Source organism: Talpa europaea, assembly GCF_964194135.1.
Source record: "Talpa europaea genome assembly, chromosome: X".
In the NCBI taxonomy this organism is placed as follows: Eukaryota; Metazoa; Chordata; class Mammalia; order Eulipotyphla; family Talpidae; genus Talpa; species Talpa europaea.
The window spans coordinates 12,669,699-12,690,618 of NC_140081.1; the positions used below are offsets into that span (position 1 = coordinate 12,669,699).

The window sequence follows — 20,920 nt, forward strand, 5'->3', positions numbered from 1 at the left end:
TCTATGAAAAGATTTTCCATAGTTTAGTATAACAAAAATAAATCTCTGTCAGCAATTAAATCACAATTTTAAAAGGGAATGTAAGTTAATATGGATTTAAAATAACCCAAACTAGCACTACAATAAACAGAAGAATTTTCTCATACATTCAGAACCCAAGCAATAGCAACTATTCTTAAAGCTCAAAACTGATTACAGCTAACATCAGGTCAGACATGACTTACGTGTGAAGCTGAACCCAGAGTTAGTTCAAGTTAAGATTTCACAAATTTTCTAAAACAAGTTTGACCTTGGCCTTGCGTTTAGAATGGAAGACCAAGAATATTCAATTCTTTGCCCAGATCTTACCCTAGCTAGGGCTATGAAGTCATATCCAAGCAATTAAAGAGAACCACCACTGGAGTAGAAACGCCTCTGATAGGGGTGCCCTGTCTCGGTCTTTTCCAGCAAAAGACAACAATGAGGAAAGTAATGAAGACATCATTATTTTTTTTAAAGCAAGAAAGCACACATACAAAACACTATACCAACTAATATATTAGGAAAAAATTAAATGGCTAGCTAACCTAATTCCTAATTTCCAAAAGTAAAATGATTAAAAGCGCTGTAAAATGTGGAAAAAAGACTTTTACCCATATCACCATGGGAAACAAGATGTTCAATTTTTAGAAACTGAAAGCAAATGACACAAACACTTGACAAAAATTTAAGTCTCAGATACAAAAAAAATATCAACAACTTCTTCTCTAAATCCAAGGCTGATTTTCTTTTTCAAAAACTACCTGTGTATCTGATTGTATCTTAAACTGAAATGCCTCCAGTTTTTGGAGTTTTTAAATCCAGTTTCATGTTATAGTTTTCTAACTGAATTGCAAAAAACAAAAGTCTTCACATTTCCATGACTTCACTCTTCCATTTTATGTTCAGTGGTGGCAGCAGCAAAAAAAAAAAAAAAAAAAAAAAAAAAGTTTAACTAGAAAATTTATACAACAGCCATATAGAAGGCATTTGCAATATTGCACCGATATCCTAAGAGCTGGCAAGTTTTGCCAGTATAGATCTAGTCTGTATCAGATATAGACTCTACTCAGGAGAAAATGGCATCAATTTGAATGATCCACTCCCTGATTATTCTTGCTTAATTTTGTCGACTATATTTTTTTTCCTTCGAGAGTAAAGACTTGAAAGGTGCAGCTAATCCTAAAACACTTGTTATAAATGCTTTTTAAACAGGTATTCTTGATCCATTCTGCACTTTGGGGTTACTATTATCCTTCATGCTAGTAGCTTTCAATAAATGAAACAAAAGCTGAGGGCTTACATCCCCAGTGCCGCTAAGTATTTTGTAGTAAATAAACAAGATATGACTAGGAAGATTAGAATGCTATTCCTTACCGCTAAGTCAAACTGAGCTCAAATTTCCACAAGTTGCTACTTTCCATTCAATAACAGATGCAGCAGCCTTATTGAATGTAAAGAATGGGAGTTGCACTTACTTTTAAGGGACCTTTATTTAGGAGTCTGGTATTACCTAAAAAGTGCTTGCACGCTGCAGGGCCAGGGCTTGTCATATACCACTCCAATTCTCACTAAAAACAGGGTAACATTAAACAGACTGCAAAGGAAAAAACATTTTCAAAAAGAAGACACACATTGATAAGGAACACTAACGTTTACTTTTGAAAATATAAAATATTAGTTTTCATAAATCCATACGTGTTTCAGGAATATATGGAGTTCAAATATTACTGAATCAGTATGGATTGAAGATAGGCTACTTTGATACCAAATGAGGACTCCAGTTATTTTAACTTCCTAAAAATGCTAATACATGAAAAGACATTACATCTAAAATTCAACAAGTATGGCAAACCGTGTGTGCAAGTGCACTAGCTTAAAAATATAGAATCCTAACCACACATAAAAGGGGATGTGCCTTATATATTCATTAGATGTATGCAAGTATGGATATGCTTTCACTAACACAATGCAGGTAAGAGAAGGCAGCTTAGAAATAGTGTTTTGAATATAAAAAAGTTAACTTTGTAGAAAATTTATATTTTTGCATTTTCAGCAAAAAGCCATGCAAAAAGGTCAAGAGTTTTAAACTTAAATAACAAAACCAAAAGGTCTAACAGACTGAAATACACTGAAATAAATGTTCAAAAAGATTTCAGATAAAGATAGGAACTGAAATTGCATCCAATGACACTTATCAGGTCTTCTCTTAGAAGATGCACGACTCCTACTCTGACATCTGAAAGAAATGTTTAAAGCATCAAATCAACTTCCCAGATAAGTGGATCATTCTATTAAACTGCTTCTGGAAGTAGTTTCAAGAGCTAGCGCTTAGAATTAACTTATTGCATGAGTTTGAGGCCACTAAAAAGAAAATAAAGGAAGGATGCTAGCACAGAATGAAAAAATCTTACGCTATTAGACCAATGGCTTTGATAGTAAAACTGGTGAGGTTTTTCTTTATGTTTTTAATTAACTACTTTGTCGCAAACAAATGTTTTGTTTGGCTTTGTTTTCTTTTTGAGAAAGACGTCATTAGTTGCAACGTCTGACCTCATCCAGTATATATTCTGGAAAATGCAGGTTGCAGACTTGTAAACCATCCAACTTGCAGGGCATCCGCGGGTACTCATCTTCCTTCCATTTGTTTTCATCCGGGTCAAAAGTGAGAATGGAATCGCTGTAATGACCGTTGTAGCAAAGGCCTCCAAGAACCATTATTTGCTTGTCCAGTACAGTCACACCATGGCCACTTCTACCAATTGGCATGGATGCCAAGATGGTCCACTGATCAGTCTCTGGGTTGTATACTTCCGTAGAAGGGCATCCCTGAGACTCAAAAGAAGCCCTCAAGATCACACAGACACCACCGAAGACATAAAGCTTGCCATTGTAAGAAATCATCTTGTGAAAGCATCTTGCGTAATTCATCTTGCTCTTATTCTCCCAACAGTTGGTAACGACTTGAGTTCTCCTGGTCCGCTGTTCTATGGTCCCTTCTTTGCTAGGATCAAACACGCACACTTGTTTGGAGGTGGAAGATGAGGTGATTCCACCAGTGATAAACAACTTGTTATTGAGCACTGTCCCCTCATGTCCATATTTGTTAACAGGATAAGGATCCACGAATTCCCATCTATCATTGGTGATGTCGTATCTCTCAGTTGAATAGAAAGTCTCATCTCTGGTTCTGCCTGCCACGGCGTAAATAAACTTCCCAATAACACCAACTGCAAATTCTGAACGTGGTACAGACATGTCTGCCATCCGGAGCCACGAGTTTTGTCTTGGGTCATACCTGAACACTTTGGAAGAAGCATGAAATTCACCATCTGGGCCCAGTTCTTCTCCGCCTAGCAAGAACACAAAGTTATTGACGATGGCAAGGCAGTCTGGGCGCAGAGGGACTTGTGGGCCCTCCAGTTCCCACCAAACTCTTGGTTTCTTTAAGAGAAGTATTTTACTGTTAACCATGCTATGTCCAATCATTCCTCGGAATACTGTAGTTTGGGGTTTGGCAGATCGAATGCGACTGGACTTCATATCCAACAAAGGCTGCTGGTGAACATTCTGAAAATAATTCAATGCTTGGTCAACTTCGTAGCGCAGCTGTCTGGAGTATCTATAAAATTCTGATGTCTTAACCTAAGAATGCAAGTAAAAGAATTTAACCAAAAGAAAAATACCAACAGCAAACAAAATATCAAAGTCTAGTAAAATGATTAGTGTATGATTTCAGGCACACTTTACTAAAACTGCTTTTCCTGCTAAGATTACATTCGCTTTTTTTTAAACAAAGTTTTAATATTTTTTTGTAATTCACACCTGTAATAATTTAATAAAATTTATGCAGATTTCCAAGTTTTTTAAAGTAAACAAGTTATTTTCTAGGCTCAAGTTAAATTCTTCTAACAAAATGCATTAATCATCTATAATATACTTAGGCCCTGGGTTATAAGTGGTGATTACGAGGATGAAGACAGGTTTCACAGTAGAGGAAACAATTGACCGTGGTTTTCTTAAACACAAGGAAAACTGTACAAACAAGCATGACTCAATAACTTGGGAAATTGTTAGTGAGTTAGTAAAACATTACATAAACACAAAAGCCTCATTTTTAAAATAAAGACTTGCTCTGAATATCAACTCCTAACGTAATAATTCAGTTGACAAGGTCAAACCTTTTCCTTTTTGTTTTTGGAGCTAGAACTACCTAATTATGATTATGAAGATCTTATGAAGCACTTTAAGTATTATGCTAAGTACTATGGGAAAACAAAAAAGTATAAGATCTACTCCAATTGCTCAAAGAACTTAGAATATATTTGGGGAAGTGAAGACAAATACACATATACCAAGAAGTAAATGAGTCAGCTGATAGGTGCTAAGCTGTACAACACACCATGAATGATACAGAATTTAGATACAGAATTTATCAACCACTCAAAGGATACTTGGTCAAAGAGTTAGGAAGTTGGAGACCAAGCCAAATAAGCCTGCATCAAGATGACAAGGATGACAAAGTGGGTCTTAAATTTGGATGTTGGAAATTAGATATTGTAGAGATAAAAGTGACCAAAATATATGACTGATTTGAAGCAGAGAGAGGGTGAAAGCGAGGACTCAAATATGATTTGAGGATTTAAATCTAGCTGATAAACCTAAGCTGAAAGTGATGTTATCAATAAGGGAAACAAGGAGGCTGGTTTGGAAGAGGTAATGAATTCATCTTCACTGGCAATGAATTTGAATTGCTGGTAGGATACTGAGGTGGAAATCCCCAGAAGTCTGTTGGAAATCTGGGACGACAGCTTGAAAGGAGTCAAAAACAGGCACATGTATTCATGAACTCTCTTTCCCTCCTCTCCAGTCATTCTCCACCTTAGTCCCAAAAAAGTACTTCAAACAGAAATTACAAATTTGATTTCTTAATGTATTTTGGTAATTGTATTTCAATAAAATTGTTTTCCTCTCTAATCCCAAGGATATTATGCATTTAAAATAATTCAGAAAAGGGTATGAATATCAAAACAGGCTGAGAGCTCCCTAACTACATGAGACTAAAGTGACATTATTACTGCAATGGATGTTTTATGTGTATACCTCATGTTAAATTATTCCCTTTGTGTGAGAGCAGTAACCATTTTTTTGTCTTCCAGATCATAAAACCGAGGCTTAGAACATTAAGTGATCTGCCCAAATTGTACGTATGCTAAAACTAGTAGAGTTGGGATCTGAACTTTGAACCAGGAGCAGCCCTACTCCAAAGTTTAACCAATTACCAGTATATTAAAACATGGCTCCCGCTACTGTTTAGAAAACTCTCTAAATGATACTCATTTACTAAAACACTTAAGATGTTCAATGAATGGATCCAACTGGCCCTTCTCAAAGAAAAGATGGCATATTTATTCTTAATACTAAGAATCAATCATATGGATCACAATGACTGAGCATCCATCCCAATTCTTCCTAGCAAATTCATTAACTGGAGGAAATCAGAGATAATAGTAAACAAGTAATTTCAATAAATAATGTAATGAAGATCTGAAGTCTTGTCCTTTACTACTTTTACTTCACATATACAAAGTTAAAATAAAGAATAGGGAAATAAACAGAGTTTCAAGCCCTTATAAAAAAACTATGGATGATATAGCCATTAAGGATAATGTCATTGAGTATTTAATAATATGGAATGGGGTCCACAATATATTGTTTCTAAAAAGCAGCAGTATTCTCATGTCCCAATTAAATAATATTTTGTGTATGTTTGCTGGTACTACTAGTGACTATCTGTCACTTCACAAACATTTCTGGGTTTATCATACAGTAACCTATTGCTTAAGGACAGGGATGTTTTGAGAGATGCGTCATTAGGTGATTTCATCACTGTGTAATATCTTAGAGTGCAACTGCACACACCTTTATGTTCTATAGCCCACTACCCGCCTCAGCAATGATAAGGACCAACGTCATATATGTGATCCACTGTTGACTAAAATGTCGTCGTATGGTACTGACTATATAAACAGGAGATTCTTGCTATTCAAAAATGGGTCTCCTAAAACCATCAAAAATATATTTGATTAGTAAAAATGATTATCTTCTCATTTTTATTTTCCATTCATTTCTTTTAGGAATTGCCAAATAGTGTGCCTCACTCATTTTTCTCATTTTTTTAATTTATTTGTAAGAGCTAAAAGGCAATACTCTGAAAATCAGCAAGAAACATAAACCTCAAATTAAATATTTAAGTGCCTACTGTGCACAGTCAGTGGTCTGAGAGCTACACAGGTTTTGAAGTAATAGAATCTTGTCCAGCATAGTAATTAAGCACCACATCAAGCAGCCCAGTATGGTGATTAAGAATCTGATTTAGGAAATCTATGACTTTAGTATTCACAAGCTGTGAAATCTTGGGCAAGTAACTCAGTATGTTTAAGCCCACTTCCTCCACTGTATTATAGGGACAACAGGAGCACCTGTACCTCAAAACCCTAAGGTAGGAGACAAATCAAGATAATCTACATGGGAAGGATGCAGTACGGTGCCTGTTAAATGGCAGTATCTAAAAGTATTTGCTGTTATTAGCTATTATTAGTGAGTAGGAGACATTTGTGCAAACATCATTCAGTTTAGTCAATGCAGCTGATGATGCACTGTGTACAATTTCTATCTAAGTAGAGGAGAAACGAGAGAAGCTGTTACTTTGGACCTAACCCTCACCAGTAAACATGATTGATAACATGCGAGGAGGAAGTGTTAGAGAAAACAGCCATGTTGTTTGGAGATCAAGAAAGAAGGGGGACGGCTGCACATATTGGACAGGCAGATTTCAAGTATTTCAAAGGAAAATTAGGATCAATTCCAAGATCAGAATCTGTAAAGAAGCTTGGGAAGGCTTGAAGGCTCTCAAAAGCATGATGCTGAGTGCATAATTGCAAAACACACTGATGAGGGGAAGGAAAGGGGAAGGTATCTGAAAAATCTGATGTGCTGCACAGAGAGCTTTCTGGAATTCAGATGTTAAAAAACGACTTTCAACAGATGGTAAAAATAGAGGCACATAAAACAAGTATAAAGAGTGAAATGGAGCTGTAAGAATATTGTGAACAAGGCTAAAGTCTCAGGATGAACTGTGATTTTACAAAGTGCCAGATATTAAGTAAATAGCATTTTGGAGTTTAAAAAGAAGTAGAGGAAAGAGTGAAGCCGCCCCCCATGGGGTGGTTAATGTAATACTAACAAAGAGAAATAGCCTGACTCCTATTTTATTTCCATTCTCTGCTAAGAATGTTCTATTCTTTCTAATCTGAAGATCAAATACAATGACTAAGAAGAAACTTAAATCCAAGATGGCTGGGAAAAAGAAAGAAAAAACAGCTAGACATTCTCACCGAGTTCAAGTCATTTGATCTCACAAATCACGTCCTGGGGTCCTGAGAGGCTTCAAAGATAAGGCTGCTTAATTGCTTTCTTTAATCTGTTTGGAATCCTGGAGAATGAGAGAGGACTAGAAGCCAGACAGATTTCCAAACTACAGACTGGTTAGCTTTAGGGTGATTCTGGATTGTTAAAAATTAGCAGTGCCAAAAATGACTATTTCTGGTTTAATTTCTGAAAACTTCACAGCACAGGGAGAGAATGAGAGAATGTAACTTTGGCAAGGTAATCAATAGTCTGTGCATAGAGAGAAACGTTGGTGGCCCATAAACCACTTGAGATTGGAGCAATATTTGTGTGTTAATGCATCTGACAGGTAGGTGAGGTAACAGGAAGCCCTCAGCTTTCCTTAGATGCATCAAGCATCCCCAAACTTCAAATGTAAAGCTTTAACTATCCACAGTAGGAACTAACAAACTAACAGACATATGCAACCTTAAGACTGAATAAAATTTGTGGCCTGAATTAAAAGACAACCCCTCTCTCTCCGTTTGGGTGAAACCATAACTAAGATAGTGTTCATTTCCATCACTGTACTTCAGACATCAACAAAGCAAACCATGTCCGGAAGAGAGCAAAGGGATGCAAAGCATAGGAAGAACGGTCAATTGATGAAGACTCAGGAGAGAGATGGCAACTGTTTTCAGGACCACTAAGTGGAAGTTAGGAAGATTTTAGGCCAATGTAAGAAAAACCTTTGGAATAGAACAGTTAAGAGAGAGGAATTATTATTTGTAAGAGCACAAGCGGCACTGGTGGACTAAACTGGCATGTACCACAGGCAGTCATCAAAAAGAATGAGGTTAATTGATATGCACTAACACATTCAAAATGTCAAATGAAAACTGCAGGACAGTGATTCTCCCTAAAAATGGACTGTTTTAGCAGAATATGCAAATGAAAATACAAGTGTGCATGTATACCACAGAGTTCGCAGGGAGCTCCTGGGGGACTTGCCCCTTTTAGAGTCTATAGAGGCACATTTGACTTTTTTACAGGGACTACTGTGAAAATGGGCACGTGTTTTCTCAAAGTCAGGGACCATCTCAGGAATCAGTAAGCATCGGGGCCACCGGAGGCATTCCCGGTGTGGCCACTGATCAGAAGCACTATCAGCTCTCTCAGGGCCACCTGTGGACGAGGCAGAACAGGCTGTGCCAGCCCGCCACCTTTCAAATCCAGGCCCTTACAGATTCCACCAAACTGGGTCACCTGAACTGCTTCTTAAGTCATTTTCTAGTCTTTCAGTTTATACCCAATTTTCTAGTTCCTTGGGACTCTCTCCATGCAGTTCCTATGAAACTTGGGTTCCAGAGTTTGTAAGAGTCACTTCAACTCAAAGTCAAATATGCGAATGGAAGCTATGTATCTTTATCCAATTTGTTGGAAGTGCCCAATGAAAGTTGTGCTTTTTGAGATAACTGGTTATAAAAGATCTTCCAATTACAGAAATTTAGTTCCTACTTCTCTCTGCCAACGCTAGAAGTTCTAGATCTACCTTGCCCTCTTCGAGCTACTGATTGCAATTTTCCTCTAAAACCACACAGTATCAATAAGCTTAATAGTTTCTTCTTCCGTTATAGAAATGAGGAATTAAGGCCTCTGTGATAATCCTGGACAAAGTAATTACAGATATATTCTGCTTTGAAACAAAAAGCACAGGGCTGAAACCTTTCATGTGAATGGAATCGTTTATAATGCATTAATGAAGAGAGCTATCCAGAAAGAAACATGTGGCTCATCTTTTCATAGAGAAAGCATTTCTCCCATCATTCACTCCTCATATAACGATTTAATTATCTGTATATCAGATACCCTACAAAGATATGGAAAGAATGACATTTCTTCCTTGTTTCTCAACTATTTTTCTTATCATTTCATAAAAGTAAAAAAGCTGTCTTGTTTTAAAACATGCAAAGAACAGATTCCTTCTTTATCATTTTTCTTGCTTTGATATTGCAAAAAATTACATTATGAAAAGCACTTGGTTTTACTCTGAATACAAAATGGAAGTATATATTACTTTTTAAAAACAGTGATCTAAAACATTTCCTGGAACATTTCCTCCTCTAATCATCTTTAAACGCAACTGTGTATGTGCACACATGAATGCAGTTAAGGAGAAAATTTGAGAAATTAATTTTAAATGTGGTTCCTGTACGATATATATTAAGGAGAAGAAATCCTAACTAGCCATTACCATTGGGCAAAAATTCCAAGTTTTTCATTCACTGTCAATGCTTCATAATCGAGTTACTAAATTTTTATTTTTTAAAGGTAATTTGTATTCACTACTCTTAATTTTGAGAGAATTAAAATGAAACTGGCAATCTAATTAAAACATGCATTTCCACGGAGTTTACTACCTGTTTGATTAAAAACTTACAATTTAAAAAATCCACTAAAATTGACTAGTCTAAAATTATTTTAGGCTTTCAGCCAACCAATTTAAGATATTGTCAGCTGCTTCACCTTTTGAAATGTTTTTTTTTCCCCCCCTAATGCCCAATACACTTATACTAAACCAGAGAAACAAAATGCCTTTTATTAGTTTATCCATCAACTGGGAGCTGGAAGGCTAGAACAATCCCTGAAATCAAGAGCCTGGGTCTTATTCACTGTGTCACCATGGACAACTCTCCAATTTTTGTTTTCCCTTTTTATAAAAAGGCATTAGGTGTATGACAGACACCTCTTTGACCCTTCCTACATCCAAAAAATGCTAACCTAATTTTCAGAATGAGTACATGGTGCTCTGTAAAAGACTGAGTCCTGGCTGTCAGTTTTATTACCCCTTCTCCCTTCACAATCCAATCTTCTCAAAAGAAATACCCAGCAACAAAGCAGTTACTAACATGGGGATTTAGTGCTAAAACAAATTATATCTTTGGAACTACAGCTCATTTGATATAATTTTGACACTAAGTAAAATGTAGAACAGTCTTTGTATGTTATACTGCAAAAGCATCTATCCTGGGGTACAAGAAAGTCTATTTATAAAATAATTCTCAGAACTGAAGCTTATATTGGTTTATATGAAGCAAAATCACCACAAAAAAAGCTAGGAGCGCAACACCTTTAATCAATCCCTTTGTCCTGAAAAACTGAGTTAGTGGCCAGGGATAAGGCTATAAAAAGAATCAGTTCCTGCTAAGCACAAGTCCTTTTAGTAATACTGTAATTACAGTGAAATACTGAATGATAAAGGCAAATTTTAATAAGGATTTACCCATCCTGTCTTCTCCAAGCAAGCAAGAGTCTAAAGTATTGATTAGAACTTCGGTAGTCAAGGAACCAGGGTAAATGGTGGTAAAGGAAAGGTCCCCTCAGGACACTGTTCTCAAGAGTTTAAGCACAATGCCAGTCCTCTATCCTTCCAATTTTTCTAGAGTAAAAAGTAGTTAATTAAAAGTAAATGTGCTTAGAACATTTATTTTCCTTTCAATTTCACCACTAGAAATTAGAATGCATGAACCGAAAAGGCAGAAAATATGAAGAAGACTTGGCCATTTTTTATGTGATTACACTAGCATTTAGACAGCACAACTAAGTCCTAGAAGCTATAACTTACGGAAAATCTTCTGAACGAGCAAGGCTTCCTATATATGACACATGTAAAACTTTCTGGGTAAATATTAAATTTGAGAATTAAAGCATTAAAGCCTAAAATTATAGTATTTCCTTGTTCCTTTCTCACTCCTAACCCTTTTTCCAGTTATTTCCTAACTTCTCTGATTCTTTTCAACTTCTGGTTATCATTTGGTTTTTCCTCCCCCACCCCCCCAATTTGTTAAAAAGGTTTTCTCCTTTTACAAGTCAACCCAGCTGTCCCTCTTCCCTGTCTCTGTTCCCTTTTCTTTTACCCCACGGTTAATTTCCAATTCTGTGCTTATAGTTTCATCTCACTTTTATTTAAGAGGAAAATCAAGTAAGAATGAATTTTTAAACTGCTGTTTTCAAAAGGTTCCTGCCCACTTAACACACCCTCTAAAATCATTTCTTCCCCAGGGGCTCTAATAGCAGAAACACCTTAGATTGGTGGCACTTCTCCAGGAACCTGTGAACTTGAAGTGAAAGCAAGCCAAAGGTAGAACATAAGAGCACTCTACATCTGCACATAAAAGGCAGTAAGATTTAAGGTGAGAAAACCACCTTGGGTGATTTTTAAAAGAACTGCACATATGTTAATTACAATCATTCAAGTCCATGGGGTTGGGGAGGAGGGATCTGAAAAAAGGACTCTGATACAGACAGAAAAAGAAATTAAGTTAACTGTGAAATATGCTTAACCCATTGACCTAGATTCCAACAGAAAACCTACAAATCTGTGCTTTCACTCCCAAGGGAGTGAGCTGATTATTAATTTAAGCAATTTCAAGTTTGTAACTGTATCAGTACTATTTAATATTTGAAGATTTTAAACTTTTTCAGTAATTCAAGCTTTACAAATGCTAATCCAATTTTACATTTGTAATACAGGTTACTTACTATCTTAAAAAAATTTTTTTATTGTCAAACAGCCCTGCTTATGTTTCTCATGTACTTCTAAAAGTGAGAATTAGAGGAAAATTTCTGTTATTTCCTCTAGATATGTCTGACTTTAGCTGAAGTCATTGATATAATCAAATTTTTTCCAAGGGTTTTTGGCTAAACGGTTGTAATACTACAGTTAATGGATCGGTTGCTAGACAGATTTTTAACTGGTCAACTGCTTGATTAGGCAAAACATGTTACAGTCCCAAAGTGAAGGAATTCTGGAGAGAGATACAGCACCTGCACTTTACACAGATGCATCCTTATGTAGGCAATTTCATTACCAAGTGGGCTGTGTCCCAATTAACCAGAAAACCACAACCTGCAAGCATGGTTAAAAACAATAAACCTGTTGTTAAGGCTATATAAATCAATTGTGCTAACTGAGAAATTATTTGGAAGATTATGCATATTTTCTGATATTCTAAGAGCTAAGAGTAAGCTATTCAAAGTGTAACCGGACACTTAATTTATAATATTCAATCAGTTTCAAGGTGACTCCAGAACACCATATCCTTATTTTAAAGTGTAGCTTTTAAAGCCACAAATTCTGCCCCTAAGTAAAAGACATTTCTTGAAAAATTAATAGAAAGTTTTTCTGAAGCATAATTTTCACTCAGACCAGGATTACATTTTCACCAATTTTACTCATTACTAATCAAATTAATAATCAAAATTAACTCAAGTTGTAAATAATCTTTTAACAGCCAACTTACAAAACACAGATATGATTTGTTAAACCCAAATATAGTCTCACAGTGAAAGAAAATTAACATTCTTTTCTCCTCAGAATACTGGCTTTGTTCTTTAGAAGTTATATAAATCCAATTGGGGAGAACATGGTGAATAACATTTAACAGGGGAGGGGGAACACACTAGGGTATATCATGAACTAGTTTATAAAACAAAATATTTGGCATAATGCAGAATACATCTATATATAATCTGCTTCCTTAATAAATAGCCAATGAAAAAATCAACTGTAAAATCCTAAACACAAAGTTAAACAAATGCAGTTTTATCTTTACAGGATTTAAAAAACATTTTCTTTCCTTTCAAAAAACTGAAAGTTTTTATGATTATGGTTAGTACAATTTCTAAGGGGATCATTGGTATGCTGAATCTTACCTCATGCATATTTATGATACTAAAGATGCCCAGGGTTCAAAAATATTAAAATGTCACTGTACTAAAGAATCAACATATGGGTATTTTAATGAATAATTTAACAATTTTGCTAAAAAGATTTTTACATAGCCAAAAAAAAATCAAGTGTAATACACATTTTGCCGATTACACATTTACTTCGTAAAACACTTTCAATAAAGCAATAACTGTTTTTTAAAATCCTAAAGGCCAGGGTCTCCCCGGTGGTGGAGGGGTTAAAGTCACAGCACTATCAAGTTATCTCCAGCCACCGTGGCCAGGGAGCTGACCCATATGGCTCAGCAGACTTCTGTCTCACCTCCTGCCCCTTGCTCCCCTCAGCAGTGTATATCAGTCAATCCACCTGTTCTGCTCCCCACTCTGTCTCTGGTAAATCCCCTCACCCCAGCACCTCTGCCTATGCCCCAGATCTTCTATGCATAAAAAAAAAATAAATCTTAAAAAAAAAAACCAAAAGGCCAAAGACAGCAAAGATTAAGCTATTTAAGTCTTCACATCACTGAAATTCAAAATCACATATGTCAGGCCTTATCTCTTTTAACAGATGCAAAGACCATCAGAGCTAATAAAAATACATGCCATAAACACTTGGATAAGTAAATTCTGAAACTGAAGTCTAATTTTAAAACTGGTAATCCACTGTAGATAAAATGAATCATAAGAATTCTTAAGCAACTATGTCAAAAGGACAATATCCTTAAATTTATTTTTGGCTTTGATTATACAGTGAAAACCCCAGAATTGTGCTTTCACATCTTGTGCTTTTTCAGTGCCATTAAATTTCTTAGGCCACGTTTTGTTCATGCAAACACATTAAAATTTACAACTGTATAACAGTTTCTAAATGACTCAAGCTGAGTTACAAGTTTAAACTGCATGCTGCCTGTACGTACCTCAGGGTCCTCCTCTCACCACTCCAAGCAACTGAGATTAAACAGGAAGCCCTCAGACTGCGAAGCAAGCAGGTATGTGTTCCAGTCTGGGCTGTGCCACTTGTTCTGGGGTAAGATTTCCCCACCCTTCTGAGTCTATTTCATTATCTGTAAAATGGAGAGAACCTATAGGTTCTACCTATGTGTACAGTACTCAGTGCATGGCCTGGCACAGATAAAGTGTTCAAGTAAGGAGAGTTGTTGCCTCTAAGGAACTTGACAAACAAATTTGGAAGTCTTGGTCTCTTTGGTGATGGTCCCACAAAATATTAAAAGTACAAAAATTAAGAGCCTTGTTTTCAACTTTGGAGAAAATCCAGTAGAGGACTAGGGGAAAAGATACTACCGAACAAACTGAAAGATTGCAGCACAGCTAGAGGGTATCGTTCTGGTCCATGGACTCCGTGGGGGTCTACTCCTTGGGAAGAGGTGCAGAATGTTTCCTTGTTTCACTATGAAGTCACTATTCAGAGCTGACCATTACGATACCCAAATAAGAACCAAAATCTCCACACGGGCCTTCTTGGGGGCCGAGAGGTTAAGTATCAGCACTACCACCTGGAGGCCCACCATGATGGCCTGAGATCAATCCCAGGTCAGGGAGCTGACCCACAAGGCGCAGCAGACCTCTCCTGTTTCGCCCAGTGCTCCCCTCAGCAGTGTATTTCAGTAGATCTGCCTGTTCTGTTCCCCACTCTATCGCTGGTGAATCCTCTCACCCCCTGCATCTCTGGCCTGTACTCCAGTTCTTCTACGTAAAAATAAAATCTTTTTTTAAAAATCTCAAAAAATTAAAGAATAAATTTTTAAATAAATAAATAAATAAAATTGTCACAGGTTCCTTCACCCAGCTTTGTTCATTGCTTTTTATTTTCCTGAGGCCAGGGAAAGGGTCCTGACAGACATGATATACTATAGTTAGGTGGGTACATACATTCAACACTAACTGTACCTAGTATTTCCAAAGGCTGGGAATCCAGGAGAAGGGTTAAGAATATGAGACAGTGTTGACTGGATGCACATTCAGAGGGCTGCAAATGAACTCACTCCTTGACCTTCTAGAGCAGTGCTGTAGAATAGAAATATAATCTGAGCCACAAATGTGAGCCAAAGATTTAATTTTTCTTGCTTTCTAGTAGTCATATTAAAAGAAAGTGAAATGGATCATGTTTTATTTAACCCAATATATGCAATATCATTTCAACATATAATCAATATAAAAATTCATAACGAGATAATTTACATTCTTTTTGTCATCTTAGTCTTTTAACTCAATTCAGACTCATCACATGTGATGTACTGAACAGCACAGTTCTAGAGTATAAAGAATATATATTCTTTATCCAGAATAATCTTTTAATTTTGACAAACTTTAGCTTTAATCCGAGTAAGTTCAATGGAAGGGCTTTACATTTTTTTAAAGGGAGAGAACTTTTATGAATCTAAAAGTAACCTAACAATAGTGTGAACAAAATTCTAAATGATTCTAATCACAGGATTAGGCTACTTTAGACACCAAAAAGAATGGCAATTTTGATCAGTTACTAACTGATGGCATTAGGGTCATATTAATTTTCCTACATGGAATGGTATTCAATTTAGGTAGGAAAAGGTCCTTATTCTTAGGAGATGTGTACTTAGGGATGAGATCTCATGTTTGCAACTTATTTTTTTTAAGATTTATTTTTATTTATTTATGCATAGAAGAACTGGGGTGTAGGCCAGAGGCGCAGGGGGTGAGAGGATTCACCAGAGACAGAGTGAGGAGCAGAACAGGTAGACCTACTGAAATACATTGCTAAGGGGAGCAGTGGGTGAGACAGGAGAGGTCTGCTGCACCATGTGGGTTAGCTCCCTGGCTGGGAATCAAACTCATGAACTCATGCTGCAGTGGCTGGTGATAAACTTCATAGCGCTGAGACGTAACCCTGCACCACCAGGGAGGCCCATGTTCCCAACTTATTTTCAAATATTTAGCAAAGAAAAAAATCTGTATAAAGCAAACATGGCAAAACGTTAACAGTTCTTAAATCTAGGTGATAGCAATACAGGTATTCATTATACTACTCTTTCAATTGCTCTGTGTTTGAATATCCTCATCAGAAATGGGGAAAAGGAGAGAGAATTCTAGATTAAGACAGACCTAAGAAACTTACAGTATGAACCTTGATTAAATCCTGGCTCATATAAAACAGCATTAAAAAATACATTTTTGATATACCTGCAAAAATCAGAAAATGGAATGGATACTGCATGACATTAAGGAATAATTGTTAATTTCAACGCTAACTTTATGATTATGTAGGAAAATCCTCACTCTTGGGAGATGAGATGCTTAAAGTAGTTAAGAGTCATAATATCTACAACTTTCTTTGAAACTGTTTATCATAAAATAAAAATTGCACATAAAGACATACACACCCTCTACCTATCTAGTTAACTAAAGCCAATGTGGCAAAATAAGAACAATTAAAATCTACATGATATGTTTATGGGCGATCATTCTACTATTCTTTCAGCTTTTTGTATGTTTATACCCATAAGAGGTCAATATTTTAAAGCTAAAAATAAAAAGTACACACCAATACTTCACTTTTCTAAATTTCAGCAAACAGGATAAAATCACACATCAAAACTGCCTATAACCAACATCCCTCACCCACGTAGAGACTCATACTAACTAGCGACCAGCACAGATGTAACCTGTCTTTATTTCTGCGCCCTTTCTGGCACCGGGTGTATTTACTAGATATTAAAGCAGCTTTGTACTCAATGTGCTGAGTACAGGAAAAATAGACGGACCTATGTTCAAGGAGCTCAAAATAGTATATGGTATAAAACAGCCCAAATTCTTACTTCCCAAGCAAATTTTCCATTTTAGTCTCATTTCTGAAGTTTCATTTCTAGAGATAAGGCCTTGAATCTGTCTAACTTAGTGTTTCTCTATTCAGAAGTCAGAGTCCGTTGATAAACATTAACTCTCACACACTATTAAGACAAGAATCACTGATTACCTTCCATTTATCTTACCACTATATTATATAACCAAAAAAAATCCAAGGATTTTTCTATGGTCAGGTCCATATTAAGTTTTCCCTAACAATTAACACAAAAAAAGAAGTCTTAACAATATATTCTGATGAGATTCCCGATACCTGGTCAATAGGTAACAACGACCTCCCCTACACTGCAAATGCAAAGAGAACCCATCGGAAGGCATAAATGATGTTTTATATGATTTGCAAAATGACTCAATGGGCTTAACTTTCATCCACTGTCACGACTAACCACCTTGAACAATAATTGGAATATAAAGACTCTAGCTCAGAATCATTTACTGCTGTCAATTTATCCATATGTTTCTCCCATAGAGGAGAAATTTTATTTTCTATTACATAATTACTTTCATCTAGACTGAAGTTGGAGGGTCTTTGTTTTAGTAGTGGGAAAGTATTTGCATTTAACATAAAGACAAAACAGGATTCCCAAGGGAAAGAAAGCAATACAAACAATAGTTAAGAGGGAAAAAAAGCAAAACATCAAGAGACAAATGATTTACATAGCTGATATGGGGATGATTATCACTGAAAAAAAAAAACTAAGAAATATATCCTTCAAGTTTCAATTATTTCTGCCATATCAGTGCCTTCTGAGAATAAAAATAAAAATCCCATAAAATTGAGTTCTCTATTAAAAGTGCAAGTTAAAAAGAAAAAAATTTTTTAAGTGTAAGTTAATGACATTTCTTAGCATTCTGAATGAAAAAACATGCCAAGCTGGTGCGTGTCATTCAAAGGCACAAACTTGTTTACTTTTCAAATGGTGTAAACAATCCTTCTGTTCAAATACTATATTTTTATCACCAGGTCCGGTAACTAAAGCTGAGGAACTATTTAACATAAAGGGTGTCAACCAAAGCTTTAAGTGTGCTTTCTAGAAAGAAGAAAGGATGCAAGAGGTAAACAGAGCCCCAGAGGTAATCATGTGATTAGAAACCAATTAAGCTAAGCAATTACTGAAACTGCTTTCTCTCCTTTGGGCAAGAAAGGATCACAAGTAAGACTGATATAAAAATGAAAAATGCTTACATGCAGAAAGGCCAAAGCTGTTTTAGACAAAGTCTGTTTTTAAGATAGCAGAACTATTACATGGTAAAATGTGCACAGAGATGTTTGACCAAGGTAGACAGAAAGATTTATAGTCTGTTTAGAAATGCCAAAGTGACAGTTTTAGACATAAACATGTTTTCAAGGTTAAATTTAGTTAGTATTCATAGTGAAACGGGAAAAACAGAACTAAGTAAGAGTAGGGAAGAAAATCACCACTAGGGCCCACTGGCTTTCGAGAGCTATCTTATGTGCCCTTCCTTACTACAATTTAGAGGAATGTGAAGCTGTAGTAATGTATATCATTCAGAACTGCAAAATTCCTTCTCAACTCTAATGCCAGCATGTATTACTTAAATTAATTTTTAAAGAGCTGGCCTGCCCTGGTACAGATTTAATTTTAAGAAAGGAGAGAAAAGCTAAAGCAAACTCATATTTTGGATTAGATAATCATGCTTTAACTTTAAAAGTACTTTTTAAAATGAAAGTACTCTCCTATCTACCTGGTTCATCTTTCACCCACAAAATGTACTTTAAAAAAACCTAAATTCACAAGCTACAGCAAATTACGCTTATACATGAGCGAATCTTATAAACTATTCATTCTCCTTTTGGCTCATAACCAAGTCTGGGAATCTTATCTAAAGACCCACTGCCTTAACTAAATGATGAATCCTGTCTATTGCGTTCAAATGCACCAACCTTCTCAAAAACACTGGATGGAGTCATCAAACAAAACCTGATGTTCTGAATGATGGTATCGGTATGTCTCCAGCGTCTTCTGTCATGCCGCAGCCAAGACTGCACAGCCTCGTACAGCTCTATCTCTGGGAACCTGCTCAGATGATCATTATCCAAGTAAGACATGAGCTTCTCAAAACTCAGATAAGAGAGGAAGTCAGGCCGAGACATGAGCGGCACAAAGTTGTCTAGCAGAAAAGCGTCCAACTTCTCCCTGACTCCCTCGATGTTAACACCGAAATCATCTAAGAGTCTCATTATTTCTGCACAATTTTCTAAGCAAATTTTCGCTAAGAGAAAAGAGCAGCAGAACTTCACCACTTCTATAAGTTGAACATACATGGCAGCCTGAAGGATCTCATGAACAGTATTCATACTCAGTTCTATAGTTCCATAGTACATAAATTGAAGGACGTGGCTGAAACCAGTAGCAGTTAGACCTTTTAAATGTATTTTGTCCTGATCTCGCTCCCTCATGTCTGCTGTAAACATAATTCTGAAGTAATCACTCTGGGTGGCCAACAAGGCTTTATGGGCCTGGAACTGATGATCTTCAATAACCAGAGTGACATCCAGAAGCAAGCCCTCCTCATACAGTGCTCTGAACCCAGCAGAGACACTGGTGTCATGAATGGAGGAACAGAATCCTTCCACGTCCCCTGCCATGAATCACCTGGAAAAAAAGTAATCAAAGAAAACTGTGTTAATCATTTCCATACATTCTGAAGACATTATTAACTTAGAGTTTAAACAATTTCTATAATTATCTCAATTTCATGCCTAAGTCCTAAATGTACAAACCCTTTGGGAGAAGACAACTTTAAGGTTCGCAGGCTAATGTCTTTGGCTTCCCTACCTGGAGGAAAAAAACCGATTAAATATCTATCAAACAATGGTGAACTGTTAACTTAAAAATAATATATGCTTTTTTATATTTAAGTTTCAAACATGTCCCCAAATTATCAACCCAAAAAGAATTTCTGAAATACTAAACAACGAGAAAATGAAAAAAAAAAAGAAATTAAACCAAAAAATACACTGTTGATCTTGAAAACTCCCAGATACTTACCCAAAGAAAACAATCAGATAAATATGCCAAGTTGTACACACAAGGTTTTCCTTTTTAGCCTTATTTATAATAAAAGATTGAAAAGTATTCAAAAGCCCAACAATAGATTATTAAATATGGAGCAGTCCTATAACGAATTACTCTAAAAAACAAAAAATGATGACAGCAATCTACCTATTCTTACAACGGATATTTATTAGGTATTGCTATGTGGGGGGGAAGCAAACAACTACAGTATACTCCATATATTTTCAAAAATTAAATACACATGTATATGTTCAAATGAAAAAGTCTTGAGAAATATATACCAAAATGACATCCCTGGGTAGTGGGATTTCAAGAAAATTTAAGGTTCATATCTTTTCCATTTTACTTATCTAATGAACCTTATTTTAAAAAACTCACAATGATCATGTGTTGCTTGTATACCGAAAATACGAATATATAATTTTAAAGGAAATTAAGCCACATTTTCGTGTATCAGAGAAATGAAGCCAAGATAGCAGAATTATAATTAGATCTCTTAAGTAAAGCAGAGTAAACTAATACAGTCTATTAGACTGTTGATGAAGCACAGTAATTTTCTCCTTTTCACCAAACCCCTCCCAGGCCATCTCTCCTCTCTTTAACTCTCCTCCTCACACAGCTCCAAGCTTCCTCCCCAATGACCCATCCTCCCATGCCTGAATTCCCTCTCCCAACCCATCCCACTGTGCCCTGTGGAACCTTGCTTCAAGGTAAACAAACTCTCCTACAGGCTCATGCTGGGCACAGAAAGTACTCTACAAAGTCTGATTCAAATAAGAAAAAAAACCCTTCTATATTCGTCTTAAAATAAAACACTCTTCTATAGCTTACAAACCCACCTTCTATACCTTCTCTTAGTTTTCTACTGATCTTTTTTTTAAAAT

At 36.1% G+C, this 20,920-nt stretch overlaps 1 protein-coding gene across 1 annotated transcript; it reads right to left on the bottom strand.

The window, feature by feature from the left end:
• Nucleotides 1-2,553: 2,553 nt before the first annotated feature.
• KLHL15 (kelch like family member 15) lies at nucleotides 2,554-19,606 on the bottom strand (the record flags this gene model as incomplete). The annotated part of the gene is made up of 2 exons (XM_084258472.1): nucleotides 2,554-3,663; nucleotides 18,902-19,606. The coding sequence occupies 2 exons, from the start codon at nucleotides 19,604-19,606 to the stop codon at nucleotides 2,554-2,556; spliced, it is 1,815 nt and encodes a 604-aa protein (XP_084114598.1).
• Between the last annotated feature and the right edge of the window lie 1,314 nt (nucleotides 19,607-20,920).